The 19,707-nt window shown below is 47.3% G+C and overlaps 1 protein-coding gene across 1 annotated transcript; it reads left to right on the forward strand.

Annotated features, from left to right (window-relative positions):
• Window positions 1-11,001: 11,001 nt before the first annotated feature.
• On the forward strand, window positions 11,002-19,135 carry ZBTB25 (zinc finger and BTB domain containing 25). Its single transcript, XM_024194402.2, has 3 exons — window positions 11,002-11,087; window positions 14,396-14,575; window positions 17,109-19,135. The coding sequence occupies exons 1-3, from the start codon at window positions 11,002-11,004 to the stop codon at window positions 18,232-18,234; spliced, it is 1,392 nt and encodes a 463-aa protein (XP_024050170.2). The 3' UTR covers window positions 18,235-19,135.
• Window positions 19,136-19,707: the final 572 nt, after the last annotated feature.

Here is a 19,707-nt window from a genome sequence, read left to right on the forward strand (position 1 = left end):
AGCCCCTCCCAGATGCACCCAGTCCTGCCTGCATGGGAGGGTCACCCCCATCTCCCCCCCAAGACCCCACCCTGTCCTGCCTGCATGGGAGTGTACCCCAATCCCCCTACCACATCCCACCCTATCCTACCTGCACTTGAGGCTCCCTCCCTCCCAACTCCACCCTGCTCACCCCTACACTGGAGGCTCCTCCCCAAATCCCTCCCCACCCTCCTGTGCTGTATGCTCACCCCCACTTCCAAATCTCACTCCATCCGTCCTGCACTGGATGCTCTCCTCCCCAAACAAATCCCATTCCCCCCCTCTGCTAGAGGCTCATCCCCCCCCACAATCTCTTATGCTGGATGATCAATCTCCCTCTTTCCATCGTCTCATCTGCATTCATCCTAGCTCGTGGTGTTGGAGGTTTTTCTCGCCCTCACCCAAGAGTTCCCCCCATCTTCCCTTTGCAGGGGGCTCACTCTCTCATCTACTCTGTGTAGGAGTCTCGTTTCCCCATTCCACCCTACCCCTTTCTGGAAGCTCATCCCCCCCCTTACTGTTTCCCCACACCTCCTACCCTGGAGGCTCATTTCCAGCTTGCCCCTCAACCCCTGTGATGGAGGCCTCTTCCCTCCTATCCCACACCCCATTTTATCACCTATGCTGGAGGCTCTTACCATACTCCATCCCTTCCCCAGAACTAAAGGCTTAATTCTGTACTGGAACATTGTTCTTCCTGTCTCCTTGTGCTAGATGTACATTTCCCATCTCAGACTCGGGGGGTGGGGAGGGGGAGGGAGAGGGGAAGGGAAGAGTGTTACTGTCCCAAGCTCTACCCCTTGAGATGCCAAAATTGCCATGCTGGAACAGACTTGTGGTCCATCTAGCCCAGTACGCGGTCTCTGACAGTGGCCTTTGGGGATAAGATCCCCACAGTAGGCAGATATGGGTTAACATGCCCGATACACTAGGTCTCAATTTGATCTCTAATAGGTAGAGATTGGTTCAAGGCCTGACATGTGAGGTTTATATCCCTTCTACTCTTGCTATCCATATAAATGTCCAATCCCTTTTTGAATGTTAAGGTTTTGGCCTCAATGATTTCCTTTGGCAATGAGTTCTACAGTTGAATTAAGCATCGTGTGAAAAAGTATTTCCTTTTATTGGTGTAACCCTTCTGCCCCTCTGAGTTGGCAGCAACAAGGGCCGGGTTCAGTATCTAGGGGTTCCGTTTCAATAACACAATGCAAAACCGGCTCGAGCCCCCACCCAGTGACCTGGGACAATTACATACCACCACCACCCCGGGCGCCTCTAGGAGTCAATACTTCCCCTCTCGCAAGCACGGAGTCTGAGAGTAGCAAAAGCCTTTTAATAAAGGAGGGAAACAATGCGGCATTATATTGGGGAAACACCACAAACAGGATTCATAACACAAACCATGAGCAAAAGACCCACCTCCAAGTAAGTTTGGCAGTGTCCTTTTCCCCTCAGGGTCTTAAGTCCAATCACCCCAAAGTCCAACAACCCCAAAGTCTCTGTCCCTGGTCAGTGCCGCCCCAGAGTTCAAAAGTTTATCTGCAGAGTTTTACCCCCCCCAGCCTGGGCAGAAATGGGGGGGGCACACAGGATGTTAAGGGGCACCTTACGTGGTCTGAGGCCAACTGCCCCACCTCTCCGTGGAGTTCTGCTGCAGCCTTTACCACGAATGGCTCCGCTCTACCAGCCGCGCCACGCCGCTCCACTCCGCTCCTCCAGCCGTCCCCGCAAAACTGCTCCGCTCTGCTCCCCGTTCCGTGGGCCGCTCCAACCGTCCCACAAACTGCTCAGCTCTGCCAGCCGCTCCACTCCACCAGCCGTCCCATGAACCACTCCAGCTGCCCCTGCAAATGGCTCAGCTCTGCGCTGGGCCGGGCCGCTCCAACCGTCCCACAAACTGCTCAGCTCTGGCAGCTGCTTAGCAATATATCTTCAGGCTCCCCCACTGGTTAACACAGCACTCAGTGATCTCAGCTTAGCAATTTTAGCTTGTAGTAGGGAAGCCCCAGTGCTGGTACACCATTGGCCCAAAGTGAAGTCAGTTTAGTAACTTCTAGCTAGATTCCTAATGGAAACAAACTTAGCTCTGCTATTCAACAGTGGAGAGAGAAGATAATGCAATTGGTGTTCCAGGGGCCCATACTATCAGGTACACAGACCTCTCTCAATTCACTGGGTTTTGTAACCCATGCCCCTTGTCTAGCAAGTGCTACTTAGTTACTGGTGAGTCCCTCTGTCATACAACAGTTCCACTGGCCTTGATTCACAGAATCAGGGTAACAACACTTTATTCTTCCTGCCCCAATAACAGAGAAACTGGGAATCCCACACCAGCCAAAGTAACCACTTTCAGTTGTTGTTGTCCCAGGCTAGGCGGGTGGGTGTGCCTATGCAAACAAGATCAATCCCTGAAGTTCTTTTCAACCCTCGCCATAATTCACCACCAGATGTCAGGGTAGAGCTTATCCTGACTCTGCTTACATTGGTTTTGAATTTCCCACCTCATAATTTAATTTAATTTCCCCTTGTTCTTGTGTTATGAGACAGGGAGAACAGAAGTTCCTGATCTATGCCAAGCATTATTTTAGATACTTTTATCACGTCCCCTCTTATTCATCTCTAAACTGAACAATCCCAAACTTTTAAATCTTTCTTCATGTAACAGTTTTTCCAGGCCCTTGATCATTCTTGCTGTCCTTCGCTGACTTCCTCTAGTTCTGCACTCTCATATTTCAGATGGGATGATGAGTATTGCATACAATATTCCAGATGAGGCTGTACCACTGATTTATACAAAGTAGTAATATTCTCCATATTATTCATCCTGTTCATTATGGAACTTAACAGTTTGTTTGTTTATTTTGTTTTGACTGCAGCTACCTGCCGAACAGAGATGTTCATTGACCTGTCTACTATGACACCTTTCTTGAGTTAATACAGTGAATTTAGAATCCTGTAAAGTGTATGAGTAGTTTAAATTTTACCCTTTAATATGTGTTGCTTTGCATTTATCAACATTGGCTATTAGCCAGGATGGGCAAGGATGGTGTCCCTAGCCTCTGTTTGCCAGAAGCTGGGAATGGGTGACAGGGGATGGATCACTTGATTATTATGTTCTGTTCATTCCCTCTGAGGCATTGGTCACTGTCGGAAGACAGGATACTGGGCTAGATGGACCTTTGGTCTGACCCAGTGTGGCCATTCTTATGAAACATTGAATTTCATTTACCTTCATGTTGCCCATTCACCTAGCATATTTAAGTCTCTGAAGTTCCTCAGTCTCCTCTGGTCCTGACTAACCTAAATAACTTTGTCATCTGTCAATTTTGCTGCCCCATTATCCACCTCACCCCCCACCTTCCAAATCATTGATACATATTAAATACATGGGCTGTAGTGCAGAACCACAAGGCACCTTTTACCAGGAACATTGGCTATTTATTACTGTAGTGCCTAGAAGCCCTAGTCATAGACCAGGACCCCATTGTGTTAGGTGCTGTACAAACGCAGAATAAAAAGACAGAGCATGCCCCAGAGAACGTACAATCGAAGTATAAGACAAGAGAGATACAGGTTGATGGGGGAGTACAGGGAAACAAAACAATATTGGTCAGCATGAGAGGCAGTGGTCTTAATAAACCATCAGCCTAACCTAATCCTACTCTAATCCTACTCTTTGATTTCTGACTCCTAGCCAGTTTTAAATCCATTACAATAAATTGCCTTTCACCCCATGACTACTTAGCTTCTTGTGTATGACATTGTCAAAGGCGTTGTGGACATTTAAATAAATTATGTCAATTGGTTCTCCTTTATCCACTACTTTATTAACATGTTCAAAGAATGAGATTAGTGAAATGATTTTCCTTCAAAAGTTGGAAATCTGACCCTAGTGAAGCCAATAAACCGGAGCATAAATAACAGCAGGCAATAAGAGGAAAAATGAGAAGGGCAAAATTAATTTAAAAGAGCAAATGTCTAAAGGTGTAAAAATAAGAGATTGCAGGAAGCCTGTGAAAGAATTGGTGGGTCTGCTGGATCACCAGTGTTAAAGGAAGTAATTAAGGAAGATGAGGATGTTGATGAGAAACTAAATAATTTATTTGCCTCAATTTTCACTACTGAGGAAAATTGGGGGAGATGCATATTTTGGACCCACTCTTTTCCAGTAACTCACTAGGCCCAGAGGGCATGTACCCAAAAATCTGAAGTGTCTGAACTTCTAAAAAAATATGCAATCTCTCACTAAAAACAGCCAGTTTCAGGAGGGTAGCAAATGTTGTACCTATGTTTTAAAAAGGCTCTAGGAATATAATTCTGGGGAATTATAGACCAGTAAGCCTTACCACTGTATCTGTCTGATATGATAATTGGCAGAGTGAAGCAAGGTCTTACACTTAACTCTAGACCGTAGCATTTCTCTGTTTGTCTGAAAGGTGATAGCTTTTGTACACTGTGTCCATTCAATTCCAAAATTTCAAGGAATGTGCTAGGCATCAATAGCCAGAACCCTATTGATTTTGCTGAAAACCAAGGGAGGAAATGGAAAACACACAGAGCCCCATGCATCTGGTTAGTACACTGTGACGTTCTGTACCTCGAAGGAACACCCAGCACCCCCATGTTCATCCTTATAAAATGATTGTGTGGTATCCAACGCAAAGTTTGTCATGTCGGGTGTCTTCGGAAGGCTCATGATGCACTGAGCATTGTTGTTATAGTAATGTTATAGGTTGTAATTTCATGTATATAGTTATGAGGCTGAAAATGTGTCCTCATGGCTTAAAACAAGCCCAGGCAAAACTCTTCAGGAACAGAGGGGCAGTTCACACCTCATCGGGGCATGTATGGGACAAACCCAGCCCAGCTTCATAGGAACAAAGGACACTGGCCTAGACAGCAACAAAGGATCTGTTGGACTCTCAAGTGAGTCTTGTTATGCTTTGATTTATAATCACTTAAAATCTATCTTTGTAATTAATAAATGTGTTTGTTTGTTTTTTTCTACCTGAAGCAGTGTGTTTGGTTTGAAGCATGTCAGAGACTCCCCTTGGGATAACAAGCCTGGTACATATCAATTTATTTGTTAAATTGACAAACTCTATAAGCTTGCAGTGTCCAGTGGGCATAACTGGACCCTGAAAGACGGAGGTTCCTAGGGTTGTGTCTGGGACCGGAGATATTGGCTAGTGTCATTCAGTTGCACAATCCAAGCAGTTTACATGCCACAGGCAGTGAGTGAACAGACCGGGAGTGGGGGTTCTCACAGCAGAGCAGGGTAAGGCTGGCTCCCAGAGTTGAGGATTGGAGTGACCTAGCAGATCACCGATCCAGATAACACCAGGGGAACGTCACGGTGGTGGAATGAGCACGGTGTATGTGCGGCTTGTTACTCCAAGTGGAGTTCACACTTTAAGTATTGATAATTGTGATTTTAAGTGAGTCTTAAGTGTAGTGGCTAAGAACATTCAGGAGGAGGTCACAATTTTGTTATTTTCTGTTTGCTTATTTCAGGAAAGGGAAGTAGGAACAGAAAAGCAGGAAAAGCATCTGATGAAGTGGGCTGTAGCCCACGAAAGCTTATGCTCAAATAAATTTGTTAGTTTCAAAGGTGCCACAAGTACTCCTGTTCTTTTTACAGATACAGACTAACATGGCCGCTACTCTGAAACCAGGAAAATGAAAGCAGTGAAGCAATTGTGAAGTTGGAGCTTTTTAGGCTGCAGGTTGCAGAAAAGGAGAGGGAGCACCAGAGATTATTGCAACTGAAAGAACTGGAGATAGAAAAGAGAGGGAAGAAAGAGAAAGAGAGTGGAAAGATTTGTTGGGAAACTGGGTGAGGGGTAAAGAGGTGCCAAGTTTTGAAGGACTGCTTGATCTTGTTGCTCAAGAGCATTTCCTAAGCATATTTAAGGCTGATGTAAAACAGTGTCTATGGGACAAAGATGTAAAGACTGTGGATGAGATGACTTTTTTAGCTGATGCCTTTGAACAGATTCAGGCGTCTATTGAGGGCAGGCCACAGAAAGAGGGGTTTAAAACTGGTGGGAAAGGAGAATCCCATTTTGCCCCTGGGAAGAGAGAAGGGGGTTGGGAGCCTAAACATTCTCTTACCCAAAAACATTCCTCTAAACCTCATCCCAAATCACCTGTAAAAAGCAGAAGAGCCCAAAAGGTGCGATCAGTGTAATTCCACTGATCAGCTGAAGAATAAATGCCCTGTGCTAGGAGAAAGCCAGCAACCAATAGCTCATGTTAGTTCTGCTGTCCTCAACACAGAACACCCCCCAAGCAATTGAAACCTATCATATTGGTTTTGTGAGGTTAGCCTCTGCAGAACCAGATATGGAGCATGTTAAGGCTGTCCAAATTAATGGCAGGGAGTACTTGGGGCAGAGGGATCTCTCTGGTTAAGCAGAGTGTGGTCCCAAAGGCCAGTATGCTACCTGGCCAAATGGCTGAGCCTATGGGGGTGGGCAAAAGTAGATTCCTCGTACCACTAGCTAAAATCCATGTGGTGTGGGAAGGTTTGGAAAGTGTTTTGACTGGGGGGGGGTAATGGAACATCTCCTAGTCGACCTGCTCCTTGGTAATAATTTTTTCCATGTAGCTTAGGTTAAAGTATTTGCCCACAGCATGAGCATAGGTGCCAACTTCGTGGGTGCTCTGGGGCTGGAGCACCCATGGGGAAAAATTAGTGGGTGCTCTGCACCCACTGGCAGCCAAGCTCTCCTCACCCCCCCCTTCCTGAGCGCGCCACGTCCCCGCTCCTCCGCCTACCTCCCAGCGCTTCCCCCGGTTTGGCAGCGTACTGGGAGGGAGGGACAGGGAGGAGCGGGAATGTGGCAGGCTCAGGGGAAGGGGCGGGGATTTGGGGAAGGAGTTGGAATAGGGACGAGAAGGCGGAGTTGGGGTGGGGACTTTGGGGAAGGGATTGGAATGGGGATGGGAAGAGGCAGGGCAGGGGTGGGGCCGCATGCAAGGGGTGAAGTGGGGGCGGGGGGGGTCGAGCACCCAGGGGAAAGCAGGGAATTTGGCACCTATGAGCAGGAGGGAATTTTATGCTGGGACCCCCGAGGGAAAGGGGCAGGTCTCAGGAATTGCTGAGAGAATGGGAGAGAGTCTCCTTCATTCTTCTGCAGCAGGGGGAAGCCACATGCTTCCAGGTGGGAGATCGGTTGAGACCAGCTCCTGCACTACAGCTGGAGGCAACACCACATCAGGAAAGGATGGGGGTGTAATGCCTACCAGGGAGAGAACTATTGAGGTTGTTAGCTGCCAGCAGGTTGCAGCTGAACCAGAGGCAAAACCGGCTCTAGGGAGCATAGAGCAACGTGTCCCAGAGAAGGGTCAGGGGATCTCGGAAACCACTGAGGTGGGTGAGGATTCCTGTGACTCTGTAACACAGGGAAGCAGGGTGCTTCCAAGTATGGGAGGGGCTGAGACTAGCTCCTTTCCAGCAGAAGGCAACATGCCCGCAGGGGCAGGAGAGGTGTCGGTGATTAAGGAAACTGTTCCAGTTGTTAGCTGGCAAAGTTTTGTAGCTGAAGAACAGCTAGAATCCTTCCTAAGGAGCAAAGAGAAATGTGTCTTGGGAGGGGGCCCAGAGGAGCAAATTGGAGAAGGAATAGTGGGGGTACAGGAATGTCTCCTCACTAGTCACTTGGGGCAGGATGCCCAGGACACTAGGATGGCTGGGTCAGCATCTGTGCGCCCAGGCACTCAGCCTGTGACCCAGGTTTTGAGAAGGAACTGTGTAACTGACCTCCCGGAGGGGAGCAGTCACACAGCTGACTTCTCAGGGGCAGAGAAAGGGGTGGCAGAGGGTACCCCAATCCAGGTCCCAGTTTGTCAGAATGCTATTTCTGATAAATTTTTGGCGGGTAACTTTCTCTCTTTAAATCAAGATGCAACTCCAATGCCTGTGATAACGGACGAGTTGGGACCAGGAAATTGCCAGGTGGTAGTTTGCCAGAATACAAATGACTCAACTGACAGAGAAGGGGGTGTCTTCCCCCAGGCTGGTGAGACCCAGAAAGCAGTTATGGGAAAACTGCTGGGAAAAGGTGCATCTGATTAAAGGGTAAACACACTCAGCCCAGAGAGCATAAATCACAGCCCTCTAGGGGGCAGGGAAGGACTCAGTGCTGGGAGGGGGAAACACAGGGTAACCCCAAAAGGGGAGCTGGATTTTCTGCATATGTACAGTCCTGGGGTTGGGAGACCGCTCCCCAAAGGGCCAGCCAATGTGCAGGATCCCCCTGAACACCTATCTTGCTAGACCCTGAGGCACCAAAGTGCTAGAAACATGATTAAATTAAGAGCCCACACAGTGGGGAACACTGGAGGGAAAGAAAAGCCAGTGTCTGATTACATGGGTAATGAACAAACTAACCTCAAACTAGAATATCTGAACAGAGGGTGTGGTATCATAAAGATACTTGTAAACACACATCTGAGATAAAAATGTTGGTATTAATGTTAAGTTTTGGGGATAAGAATTTTGACATGGATGTTAAACCTTATGATAATACTACTTTTCAATTAATACCTGTAAACAGGTTTAAAGCTTATCACAGCAGAGAAACCTGGTTTGCTGTGTGTGAATGGGGGAACTGAGGCACACCGCCTCATGGCTTTAATGGTTGGATGCCAAGAGAACTATAACACAAACTGCCTTTGAGATAGTCAGTGACTAATCCTCTTGCAGAAAACTAAGGAGGGAGGTGTGACGTTCTGTACCTCGAAGGAACACCCAGCACCCCCATGTTCATCCTTATGATTGTGTGGTATCCAATGCAAAGTTTGTCATGTCGGGTGTCTTCGGAAGGCTCATGATGCACTGAGCATTGTTGTTATAGTAATGTTATAGGTTGTAATTTCATGTATATACCGTGTTTCCCCGAAAATAAGACAGTGTCTTATATTAATTTTTGCTCCCAAAGATGCGCTAGGTCTTATTTTCAGGGGAGGTCTTATTTTTCCTGGAGCTTCGGGGCCTTATATTCCGGGGTGGCCTTATTATCGGGGAGGTCTTATTTTCGGGGGATGTCTTATATTACAGCGAGAGGCAAAACTGGAAGTAGGTCTTATTTTCGGGGGATGTCTTATTTTCGGGGAAACAGGGTAGTTATGAGGCTGAAAATGTGTCCTTGTGGCTTAAAACAAAACCAGGCAAAAACTCTCCAGATCAGAGGGACAGTTCACACCTCATCAGGGCATGTATGGGACAAACCCAGCCCAGCCTCACAGGAACAAAGGACACTGGCCTAGGCAGCAACAAAGGATCTGTTGGGCTCTCAAGTGAGTCACCCCCCTTCCTTTGGTCAGTTTGGGACTACAATGAGGTAACGCTCACCTGACCCTGAATGAGAGCGGAGGCAAAGCCAAGAGGGTAGAAAGAACATGATAAAAGGGAGAGATGTTTGCCATGCTCTTCCTCTTTCTTCCACCTTCATCTACAGACATCACCACCAAGCGACTGAAGCACTGATCAAAGGGGAGAGCCTGGTGCTGCCTGTGGTGAGAAGCATCTAAGTTTGTAAGAGCACTGAAAATGTTAAGATCAACTTAGAATGCGTTTTGCTTTTATTTCATTTGACCAAATCCCACTTGTTATGCTCTGAGTTATAATCACTTAAAATCTATGTTTCATTGTTAATAAATTTGTTTGTTCATTCTACTGGAAGCAGTGCGTTTGTTTTGAAGCATGTCAGGCTCTCCCCTTGGGATAACAAGCCTGGTACATATCAATTTATTTGTTAAATTGACTAACACATATAAGTTTGCAGCGTCCAGTGGGCATAACTAGACACTGCAAAACGGAGGTTCCTAGGGTTGTGTCTGGAACCAGAGATATTGGCTAGCGTCATTTGGTTGCACAATCCAAGGAGCAGCTTACATGCCAGAGGCTGTGTGTGAACAGCCTGGGAGTGCGGGTTCTCACAGCACAGCAGGGTAAGCCTGGCTCCCAGAGTTGAGGATTGGAGTGACCTAGCAGATCACCGGTCCAGATAACACCAGGGGAACGTCAAACACACCCAGCAGCTTCAAGAACCTATCGAAGAGGGCATGGGGGATACAATGAGCCCCTGCATGATAGGGAAAAAGGGGCACACATTAGTTCCTGGCATGAGGGGAATGGAGGTGGGGAGAATAGGAAATAATGCTATGGAAGGGGGATATGAGGACACACACCCCAGGGCATGTGGCTTTGGGGATTAATGACAGGGGATGGAGCTCTTGTCATGGTGGAGAAAGGGGGAATGAGGGAGCACACAGTTCTAGGATCCTGATAGGCTAGGGTCAAACCGCCTGGTCTCTGCATAGGATAATCAGCTCCTGCTTGCTCACACTACATTGTGCCCACGCACTTTTGCAGCGCTGGGCTCTGTCTGGCTCCCCTCAGGGGTTTAAGATACACCCCAAGGCCCAGGCCCATGATGCTCTCAGACTGTAAATGTCCCTTTAACAAGTTTTTTACTCCTTACCAAGACCAGCAGCGCAAGGAAACGCCTGTGCAGCGAACTAAGGCGGGGTGTCTGTGCAGCAGGGAGCAGCACCCCCTGCAAAGGCCTAGGCCCACCCCACGGGGCAGCTCAGCGCTTGCTGCTCCGGGGCACCGGCCGGGGGAGGCCGGGCCTGCCTGCCCCATAGAGCTCGGCAGATTTGGCTCCCTGTTGGTGCTGCTCAAGCCATTGCACTGCCCCCTCCCCGCAGTATAGGGGGCCAGCTACCCATGACCCCCGCCCCCCCACGAGCGCTTGGGGCAAGGGGAGCCCCTCGCTGAGCCAGCCCCCGTTCGCTGTGCGCCAGGGGGTCGGTGCGCGCACAGGGGCAGGGCCCCCAGCCCAGCCTGAGCCGCCCTGCTCGGGGGCGGGGGGGGGGGGGGCTGCAGAGGGGCCCTTCCAGCCGCACGGGGACGCTGCAGCTGCAGCAGCCTCCGCTCCCGGGGGGTGGGATTCACCCTGCGTGGCCGAGATGAGAGGCGCGCCAGGGCCCGGTGCACGCGCGAGCCGCGGCCGCCTACCCGGCCCAACAGCTGCGCAGGCTGGAGCCTCCCCCCGGTAAGCCGCGAGCCCCGCCCGCCCGCGCCGCAGGGGCTGCCCGTTGCCGCTCTCCGTCCCTGCAGCGCCTCCCCGGGGCCCGGCCTCGCTGCTGCCGCTGCTCAGCAGCCATCCCGGAGCTGTGGCTGGCCCCTGCCTGGCTCATCCTTGCAGCTCGGGCTGCCTCTCCCGGACATGGGGGCTGCTCCGGTGCTCCTGGAGAGGTCGGGCGGCAGCGCCTCTTGGCCTCTGCTGTGCATCTGCAGCAGCATCCCCAGAGGCTGGCTCCAGTCCCGCCTGCCTGGTGCATCCCAGGGGCTGCTTGGCGCCGCCGGGGCTGCCCGCATGCCTGCAAGACGCGTCCGAGCTTCGCGCTGGGGCTTTGCAAGACAATGGCTCGTGCGTGAGTCGGTAGTGGGGCGGGGGGAATGATATGACCCATGAGCTATACTGCAGGCGGTATGAACCATGGCCGTGGCCGCTTGTGAGCGGCAGCAACGTAATAAACTCGCGGGATCGCTGCTGCGGTCTGAAATTAAGCCGCCACGGGCTGTGTGCGTGTGAGACTGGGCCGCCAGCTGCCGAGATGTGCAGACACGTGTAAAACGAGGCAAGGAGGAACTAGGTCTGGCAGTGCAGTATTATTATTATTATTTAGTATTAATAATAATGTGTATGGGTGTAACGTGCAGAATCCCGAGGCATGGACCAGGGGGGGCCCTATTGTGCTAGGCGCTCACTGTAGTGTAGACACGTAATAGCGTCTCCGGTCATGTCAAAGGGAACGTCAGACTCAGCAAGATAGTTAAAGTAGTGGGGGCCAGGTCCTGTTTGTTCTCTCCTCCCCCAGCACTTTCCTACGGCGGTGATCACAGTGAATTTGATAGTTACTCCTATGCCGGCTACCTCCAGTGGGTTTACAAACAGATTTCCATAGGTGTCTACACACAACAGGGACTCCCTGGACTCATATTAGGAATGCAGTGCCTAAATCCCCCCCCCCCCCCCAGCATACTTCTGTAACGAAGAATTATAAAGCACCCATCCCCCCATCTGTGACACATTTCTGGACTACATACAACCCCCTGGTGTATTTCAGAGAGATAATTTGTCACCCATGGACTACATTTCCCCTGCACCCTTGGTACAGTTTACAGGCGGCTTGGTCCGCTCTGGCATGGCTGATTTGTATGATGTGGTGTACTGTCAGAGAAGGCAATGTAAGGGTCTTTCTAACAACTTCTGAAGATCTAGTAAAAATGTTTTCACAACTGCTTGTTTTGCTGTTGTTTGCACTTCCCGGTATCCGTTCTGAATTCCGCGTGGTGGTCGGGGTGGGACTCACCATGGTGCTGGCGTGCATTCCACCATTAGCTGATACACGCTGCTATCTGCACCTTGTAACAATAATTTCATAGAATCATAGAATATCAGGGTTGGAAGGGACCTCAGGAGGTCATCTAGTCCAACCCCCTGCTCAAAGCAGGACCAATCCCCAAATTTCCTTGGGTCATAAGCTGGACATCTCTCCCATTGGTATGTTAATAACAAACCTGGAGACCGAAACTTACCAAGCTTCGTCACTACTTCTATTTCTGCTACTATTTCTGCTGCAGGCTGCTTCCCCCAGGCGATATCAAACAGTTCCTCAGAGTATGGACCCTGGCCATGTTGTGGCTGCTCTGGCAGCAAAGCTTCCTTGGGGACTGGCGTGAGCATCAGAGTCACTTCATGAGCTTGATCCAGCAGCTGCTAGCTCCCCTCCCATACTATTTTAGGCCTGGTCTACACTAGGAAATTATGTTGGTATAACTACCTCACTCAGGGGTGTGAAAAATCCACACCCCAGAGTGAGGCAGTTAAACTGACTTAGCCCCCGTTGTAGACAGCGCAAGGTTAACAGGAGAATTCTCCTGTCGACCTAGCTACCGCCTCTCGGGGAGGTGGATTACCAATTCCAATAGGAGAACCTCTCCTGTGAGTGTAGACAGCATCTTCACTGATGTGGCACAGCTGCAGCCGTACCTCTGCTGTGTTTAAAATGTAGACAAGCCCTTAGATTCGGGGGGTTAGAAGGTCGCCATCCCCATTCATCAGGCTATTGTGAACCGCTGTGGGCTCAGTGCAATTCCCAGCATCTGGTCAAATTCCTTGTAAAAGGCAGGATGACGGGAAGTTCCTAGAAGTGCAGTTCTCATCCCTGGTTTTCCAATAGTCTGTCTTGAGCCATGAGATCCACCCCTCTGCTTCGATCCATTGAATCCCCAACACAGCTGACTTATCCAATATTTCATGGTACACATGGTCATTTCTGGTACTCTTCCAGAAATCAAATGTCTTGTTTGTCTCAAATGAGAGATTTACCAGAATCTGACTATGGTCCCATGACCATTGTGCTCAGCAAAGGACCACTTCTTCTCACTGGTCATAACTAATGCAGGGAGGGGACAGTTAACTCTGTTCAGTTCAGAATGAAATGGAAGGGTTAAACACTGAGCAGCTGTATGTGAAGGTGGGGAGGGAGGTTGCGTTTGTTTCCTGGGAGTTGATTGGCTAATCTTGGGATAGAAAGGCAAGAAACACTGGCCCAGGGGATTGTGAGGTACTGTTTGTCGGACTCTCAGAGCACAAGTCTGGAGACCTGGCCCGGAGCTGCGTCCACACTGAAAAATGATAAAGTTTGGACCCGACTCGCAGTGGGACCCTGCCCCCCAGCCAGGACCTGGGTACTGAAGGCTCACTGGCCTGGAGTCAGCCAGATTTGTGTGTGGACAGATGGGGGTTTGTGCTTAAACCTGAGTCTGAGCCCAGGCTTACATTGTAGTGTAGACATACTCTTAGTGGAAGTTTTGGTTCCACAGAGAATGCAGCATTAGACCTTCAGTGAATAGAGGTCACTGACTTGGATAAATGGTTTTCTTATTCTATAGTAGTTTCAGTTCTGGGGGAAAGGTCAGAAGTCAAGCAGAGTCCATTTGACATTAAGGTTTGGTAACTTCAGACTGTTTAGATGAAACATGTTCTTTTTAACAAAAAAATCTGGAGTTTCTACCCAGCACAAAGGAAAATAGAGGATCATTTTTCAATTTCAGTAGACTGTGTTTGGGGCATTCCTAATGATATCAGTGGGAGAAGTTACTAAATTGTGGTGTACATACCACCTGGCAGATGTTAACATACTGCACTGTCAGAGAACCTCGTTAGCTTTTGTATGACCTCCACACTATGCGCCTTTATAACTTCCTTAGTGAAATAAACTGGTCTTTGATACTACTTACAATTATCTTCACTTCACCAAGAACTCAAATTTTGTCCTCTTTTGCCTTTAGAAACGCCATGGATACAGCTAGTCACAGTCTAGTCCTCCTGCAGCAGTTGAACATGCAGCGTGAGTTTGGTTTTCTCTGTGACTGTACAGTTGCAATAGGAGATGTTTACTTCAAGGCCCACAGAGCAGTGCTAGCTGCTTTTTCAAACTACTTTAAGATGATATTTATTCACCAGACAAGGTAAGAACATACATCTTTTTCTGCATTTAAGGCAACTTTTAAAATTTATTCTTCAAAGGGAATTAAATTCTGAAGGAACTTTAGCAAGGGATTAGATGACTTGGGGTTGGTTACATAAAACAATTATGGAGTTGTAACCTTCTAAAACCAGTTCATTTCCAGCCTAGAATGTAGTGTCAGAAAGTCCTTTTGATCTTACTTGTTTAATCAGCATAAGCCAAAGTTCAGGTCCAACATCTGGCATTGCTGCACATTTAAAGAGGGATGAACAGAGAAACAAAAGTTGAAGAAGTATCACAGCTTTCTTAAGCGGCAAATGCCTAGAATTTTTCACTGAAGTTGTGTGTACATAGAAATAAATACAATACTTTGGCTTACCATTTGGACCAACGTTGAAGTTTTAAAAAGAAAATTGAGTTCAGAGTTCGTGTTTACTGTTGACCGATAAGGCCTGGGAACTAACTTTGTATTTATCTACAGAGTACACAGAGCATGCCTGGTGGCTGGACAAGCTTCCTCCCACACTCCGTCACCAAATGGCTCTGGGGAGACCAGTGTAGTCCAGTTTCCAAACTCACTCAGTTCATGTCCTTGCTGTTGCAACTACTAGCAAGGGTGACAGTGCAATATTGTGCTGCAGACACTTAGAGTTAACAGACTGCACTGAGACCATCAATTCATTTCAAGTGTCGTAGAGCCTTGTATATCAGTCACCTCATGGTGACATTCAGATGCTGAACCGCAGTTGGGTACAAAGTGGTCAGATTTTATAGTTACACGGGATAGCTCCTGAGTTCTAATCCTGCCTCTGACATGGAGTTGCTGTCTACAGATTTGGTCTCTGTCTGTGTGCTCACTTTCCTATCTGCAATTACTCCTTCAGCGATGTTGAAGTCTCTTTGATTAAAATTTGGAAATTGGAAAGTGCTTTGATGGCTGAGAGTGAGAGATTAGTGCTGAGTGTTCATTATAATCAATGCCATTTAATGACATTGGGACATAAAGCTGATAAAATATATACCTATTGTAATGCAGAGTGGATAAAAATCAATGAGTTTTAACAATATATATATATATATATATTATTTAAACTAAACACAGGTTTATTTTAAAAGAAACCTATGTGAAATTAGTTTTGAATTTATGACAACCTATTTTAATGCTTAACTTACTATAATCTATTAAGGCCAATTAAATGCAGTAAAAAAATATTAAGCAGTACATATTTGCTGCCATGTTTTAAAGTCAAACCACTGAACTGGTAGAAGTCACTCTCTAAGCATCTGGATCCAGAGTTTGCTGAAGTGCTAAACTAGCTTTTGACAGCAGAAGCCTCCTCTGCAGGTGCAGAGAGAATATTTTCTTCATTTCAGTTTATTCAACTTACTCAGTTCAATGACTAGTTCAATTCAAAGTTAAGAAAAACAGGAAAACCGTCTTCATTTTCTAAACTATGAATAAAAACTAGGTGTTTAAGGATGAGATCTACTTGTTCTAAAATTTGAAGGACATGGTGACCAGAAACAATCAGTTCAAGTCACTAACTACAGAAATTTCTTCCTTTGTTTAATAAATTGGCTAGTTTTTAATATAAAATATGTTTTGCTAATTTTAATGCATTTTTTTCTTATGTATCCAGCACATTTAAAGTAGTTGTATTTAATTACATTTTTAAAATGCTGTTTATGTGCATTTTTAATTGAATTTGAATATCCATCCAAATAGAGCTTGACACAAATCACAAGTAATCATCTAGTAAATAGGAAATGCATCATTCACCATGTTCTAACATAATAAATGTAATAATCAAAAAGCTGAATAAATGCAAGTTAATCTATCTAATTGCTTAAATAAATGTGTATAGATATAGTGTATCCTCCTGGTTATAAAAAAAAAAAATGACGACACTTAGTGAAAAGGCTATATTTAGTTGCAAATCAACATGTTTTAATGGTTGCCAAGCAATGAGAATCAACCTTCCTTTAGGAAAATAGCTAAAAAGTGCAAATGCAAAACATGTTTAAAATTGATGATTTACATCAAAGTTTCCTCCTTGCTAATTTAAATCATGATTAAGATTGATGGTTTAAATCACTTTGATTTAAATCAGTCCACCTCGTTGAATTTATTATTTAATTATTGAATTTAATAATGAATTATTATTTAAATATATAGCAATAGACTTAGATCCAGATTTTCAGAATCACACACAATATGTGAATTCATAATTTGCAAACAATTACTGCAGTGGCATGCAAAGTTACACTGCATATACAAATGAGTGAGTGTATGGCTAACTGGTCACATTCGTGCCCAGTTAATACAGTTATGCACGCAGTCACTATAATTGCACATGTAAATTATGCCCATGTCCTTCTCTTTGTGCATGTGTCAGATTTATTCTGAATCTGGGAAAGGTAACTAATGTGTGTTCTCTCAAAGTAAATGATGGGCCACATGAATGCTTAAATAATGGCCAGGATTATCATTTGGAGAAACAGATATATTTAATCATATGTTTTGTTTTAAACAGTGAATGCATAAAGATTCAGCCTACAGATATCCAACCAGACATATTCAGCTACTTGTTGCACATCATGTACACTGGAAAAGGTCCAAAGCAGACAGTCAACCCCAGCCGGCTGGAGGAGGGCATTCGATTTCTCCATGCAGACTACCTTTCCCATATTGCAATTAAAATGAACCAGATACTTTCCCCAGAGACGATGCAGTCTTCAAACTTATATGGAATTCAGATCTCAACTGCACACAAAGCAACAAAGGAAGGTCTTGGAGCAAAAGAAAATCTGACAAATGCCAGCAACAGGTCTGCTAACCAGGGCGATCACCCACAGTTACAGCTCTCACTTGCCATTGGACTAGATGATGGTACCCTCGAACAACAGATCACCCATCCTTCCACCCAAGCAGCTGTCAAACCAGTGGAGGAGCTTCAGAAATCATCTGTGTCTATAAAGCAGGAGAAATGTGACCCCGAGCCAGTGGTATCCCAAAGTCACACGTCGCCCTCTCCAGATGTTTCTAAAACTAATCTCAAAATGCATTTATGTCATTACTGTGGGGAGCGTTTTGATTCCCGTGGCAATTTACGGGAACACCTGCACACTCACGTCTCTGGCTCACTTCCCTTTGGCGTCCCAGCCTCCATCCTGGAGAGCAATGACCTTGGTGAAGTGCAGCCTATTACTGAAAAGGGGGAAGCTATTGAAAGTCACCGGCTCGGTGCCTTCCTACTGAAAGAGAATGAGCATCCGTCAGAACATCCAAGCCATAGTAACACAGAGCCGTTACAGTATGGCCAGTTGTCGCTAATCTCCAAAGACACTGAGCCTGTGGAGTTAAACTGCAACTTCTCTTTTTCAAGAAAGAGAAAAATCAGTTGCACAGTCTGTGGCCACAAATTTCTCCGAAAGAGCCAGTTGCTGGAACACATGTACACACACAAAGGGAAACAATACAAATACAACCGATGCCAAAGGTTTGGTAACCCAGTAGCCCACAGGTTTCATCCTTATTGTGACAGTTGGTCTGATTGTACAGTAAAAAGTTCCAGGCTCTCTCAAGATCACCTAGATTCATCATGTGCATTGGAGTCTGATCTTGCTCCAGAAAATGTTGATGCAATCCTCGTAGAATAGCTTTGTATGTTGCCTCTGATGAGCTGAAAGCATGAATGCTTCAATTTGTTTGTGTCCTTCCATTTTGCTGAATGTTCTGGGTACTCTTCTGAAGTTTTCTCTTCACCTAACAGCTCTGTCTTCAGCGAGATGAGACTGTAACAATTATGTATACCCTTTTACTTGGATATTTAAACCTTAAAATCCAAGTTGATTAGAGAACAAGCTATTTGTCGGCGGTATCCGGATAACTTAGATCCATCTTTCATAAATGACCACTTAATTGACCTGTGTGTTACCCAAGATGAGATTGTAGAAGTTAGTGAGTGTGGGGTTTAAGCATCTAGTATACTGAGCAGAACTTTAGGACTGAGTGTGTGTCCTTAGAATTATTCTGAAACCAAAGTGGGTGGAATGTGTTCAGAGGATATTGCTTTTCTTGATTAGTTTTTTTTTTTTAGGTTAATATCAATTCCCTAGAAAGAGAGAATAACCCAAAGTACAGAGGACATGTGGGAAATGAACAAGCTACAGCACATAAACTTCAGGCTGTTCCCTTTTCCTGGTAATCCCAGGGGTTGATGTAGAGACAGTGGCCCTGGTTCAGCAAGCGTTTGCAGTCCCATTGACTTTGAATACATTCTTTAAGTGCGGCATCTGCTTCAGTGCTTTGCTGCAGGAGGACTAATGTGCATCCTTCCCCATTCCAAGCCCAGCAGGCCTCCCCGTGCTTGATCAGTCCCCTCCACAAATGTGGAACCAAGTCCTACTGAAGCTCTTCAAAGGGTCCCATTAATGAACCTTCCTCTGTAAGATGGAATGAGATCCAGGTGAAGAATCTCCTCCAAGAGGATCTAGGGCAGGGGTCTGCGGACCCCCTGCCCTTTCAAGGGGGCTGCGGGGCCCCGCAGCTGAAGCCCCGCTCCCTGGCACCCCCTGCTGGGCTGAAGCCGGGGGAGGTGCAGGGCTGAAGCCCCGATTCATGGCCCGTGACCCCTACCGGGCTGAAGCCAGGAGGCGTGGGGCTGAATCCCCGAGCCCTGGTGCTCCCTGTGGAGCAGAAACCCTGAGCCCATGGTGGGCAGAGTTGGGGACATGGAGGGCATTGCCTCCTCCCCCCCAAACTGCAGCGCAAGATCAAGGCAGTCCTGGGGGCACCTCCCCCGAGTCCTCCCTCATCTCCTCTCCCCGCCCCCGGGCCAGGTTGGAGGTGGGAAGCCGGAGCCGGGCAGTGTGGGGCAGCTGCTGCTCTGGCTGGTGCCATGGAGCAGGTAGTGCAGCGTTCCTTCCTCTCCTGCTCATGCCCCAGGTTGAAACTGCTCATCAGCCCCCAGCCCCCTTTGCTCCTGCAGAGGCAGCCGGTAAGAGCCCCCCGGGTGGGAAGACCCAACTCCGTGGCTGGCAGACCCCTCCGGGAATAGGGACAGCAGGGGAGTCCTCCCGGCATACAGCCCCTAATACTCCTCTCCCTACACCCTGAGCCCCTAGTGCCCC

Source organism: Terrapene carolina, unplaced genomic scaffold (assembly GCF_002925995.2).
Source record: "Terrapene carolina triunguis isolate 2854851 unplaced genomic scaffold, T_m_triunguis-2.0 Scaffold189, whole genome shotgun sequence".
NCBI lineage: Eukaryota > Metazoa > Chordata > Testudines > Emydidae > Terrapene > Terrapene triunguis.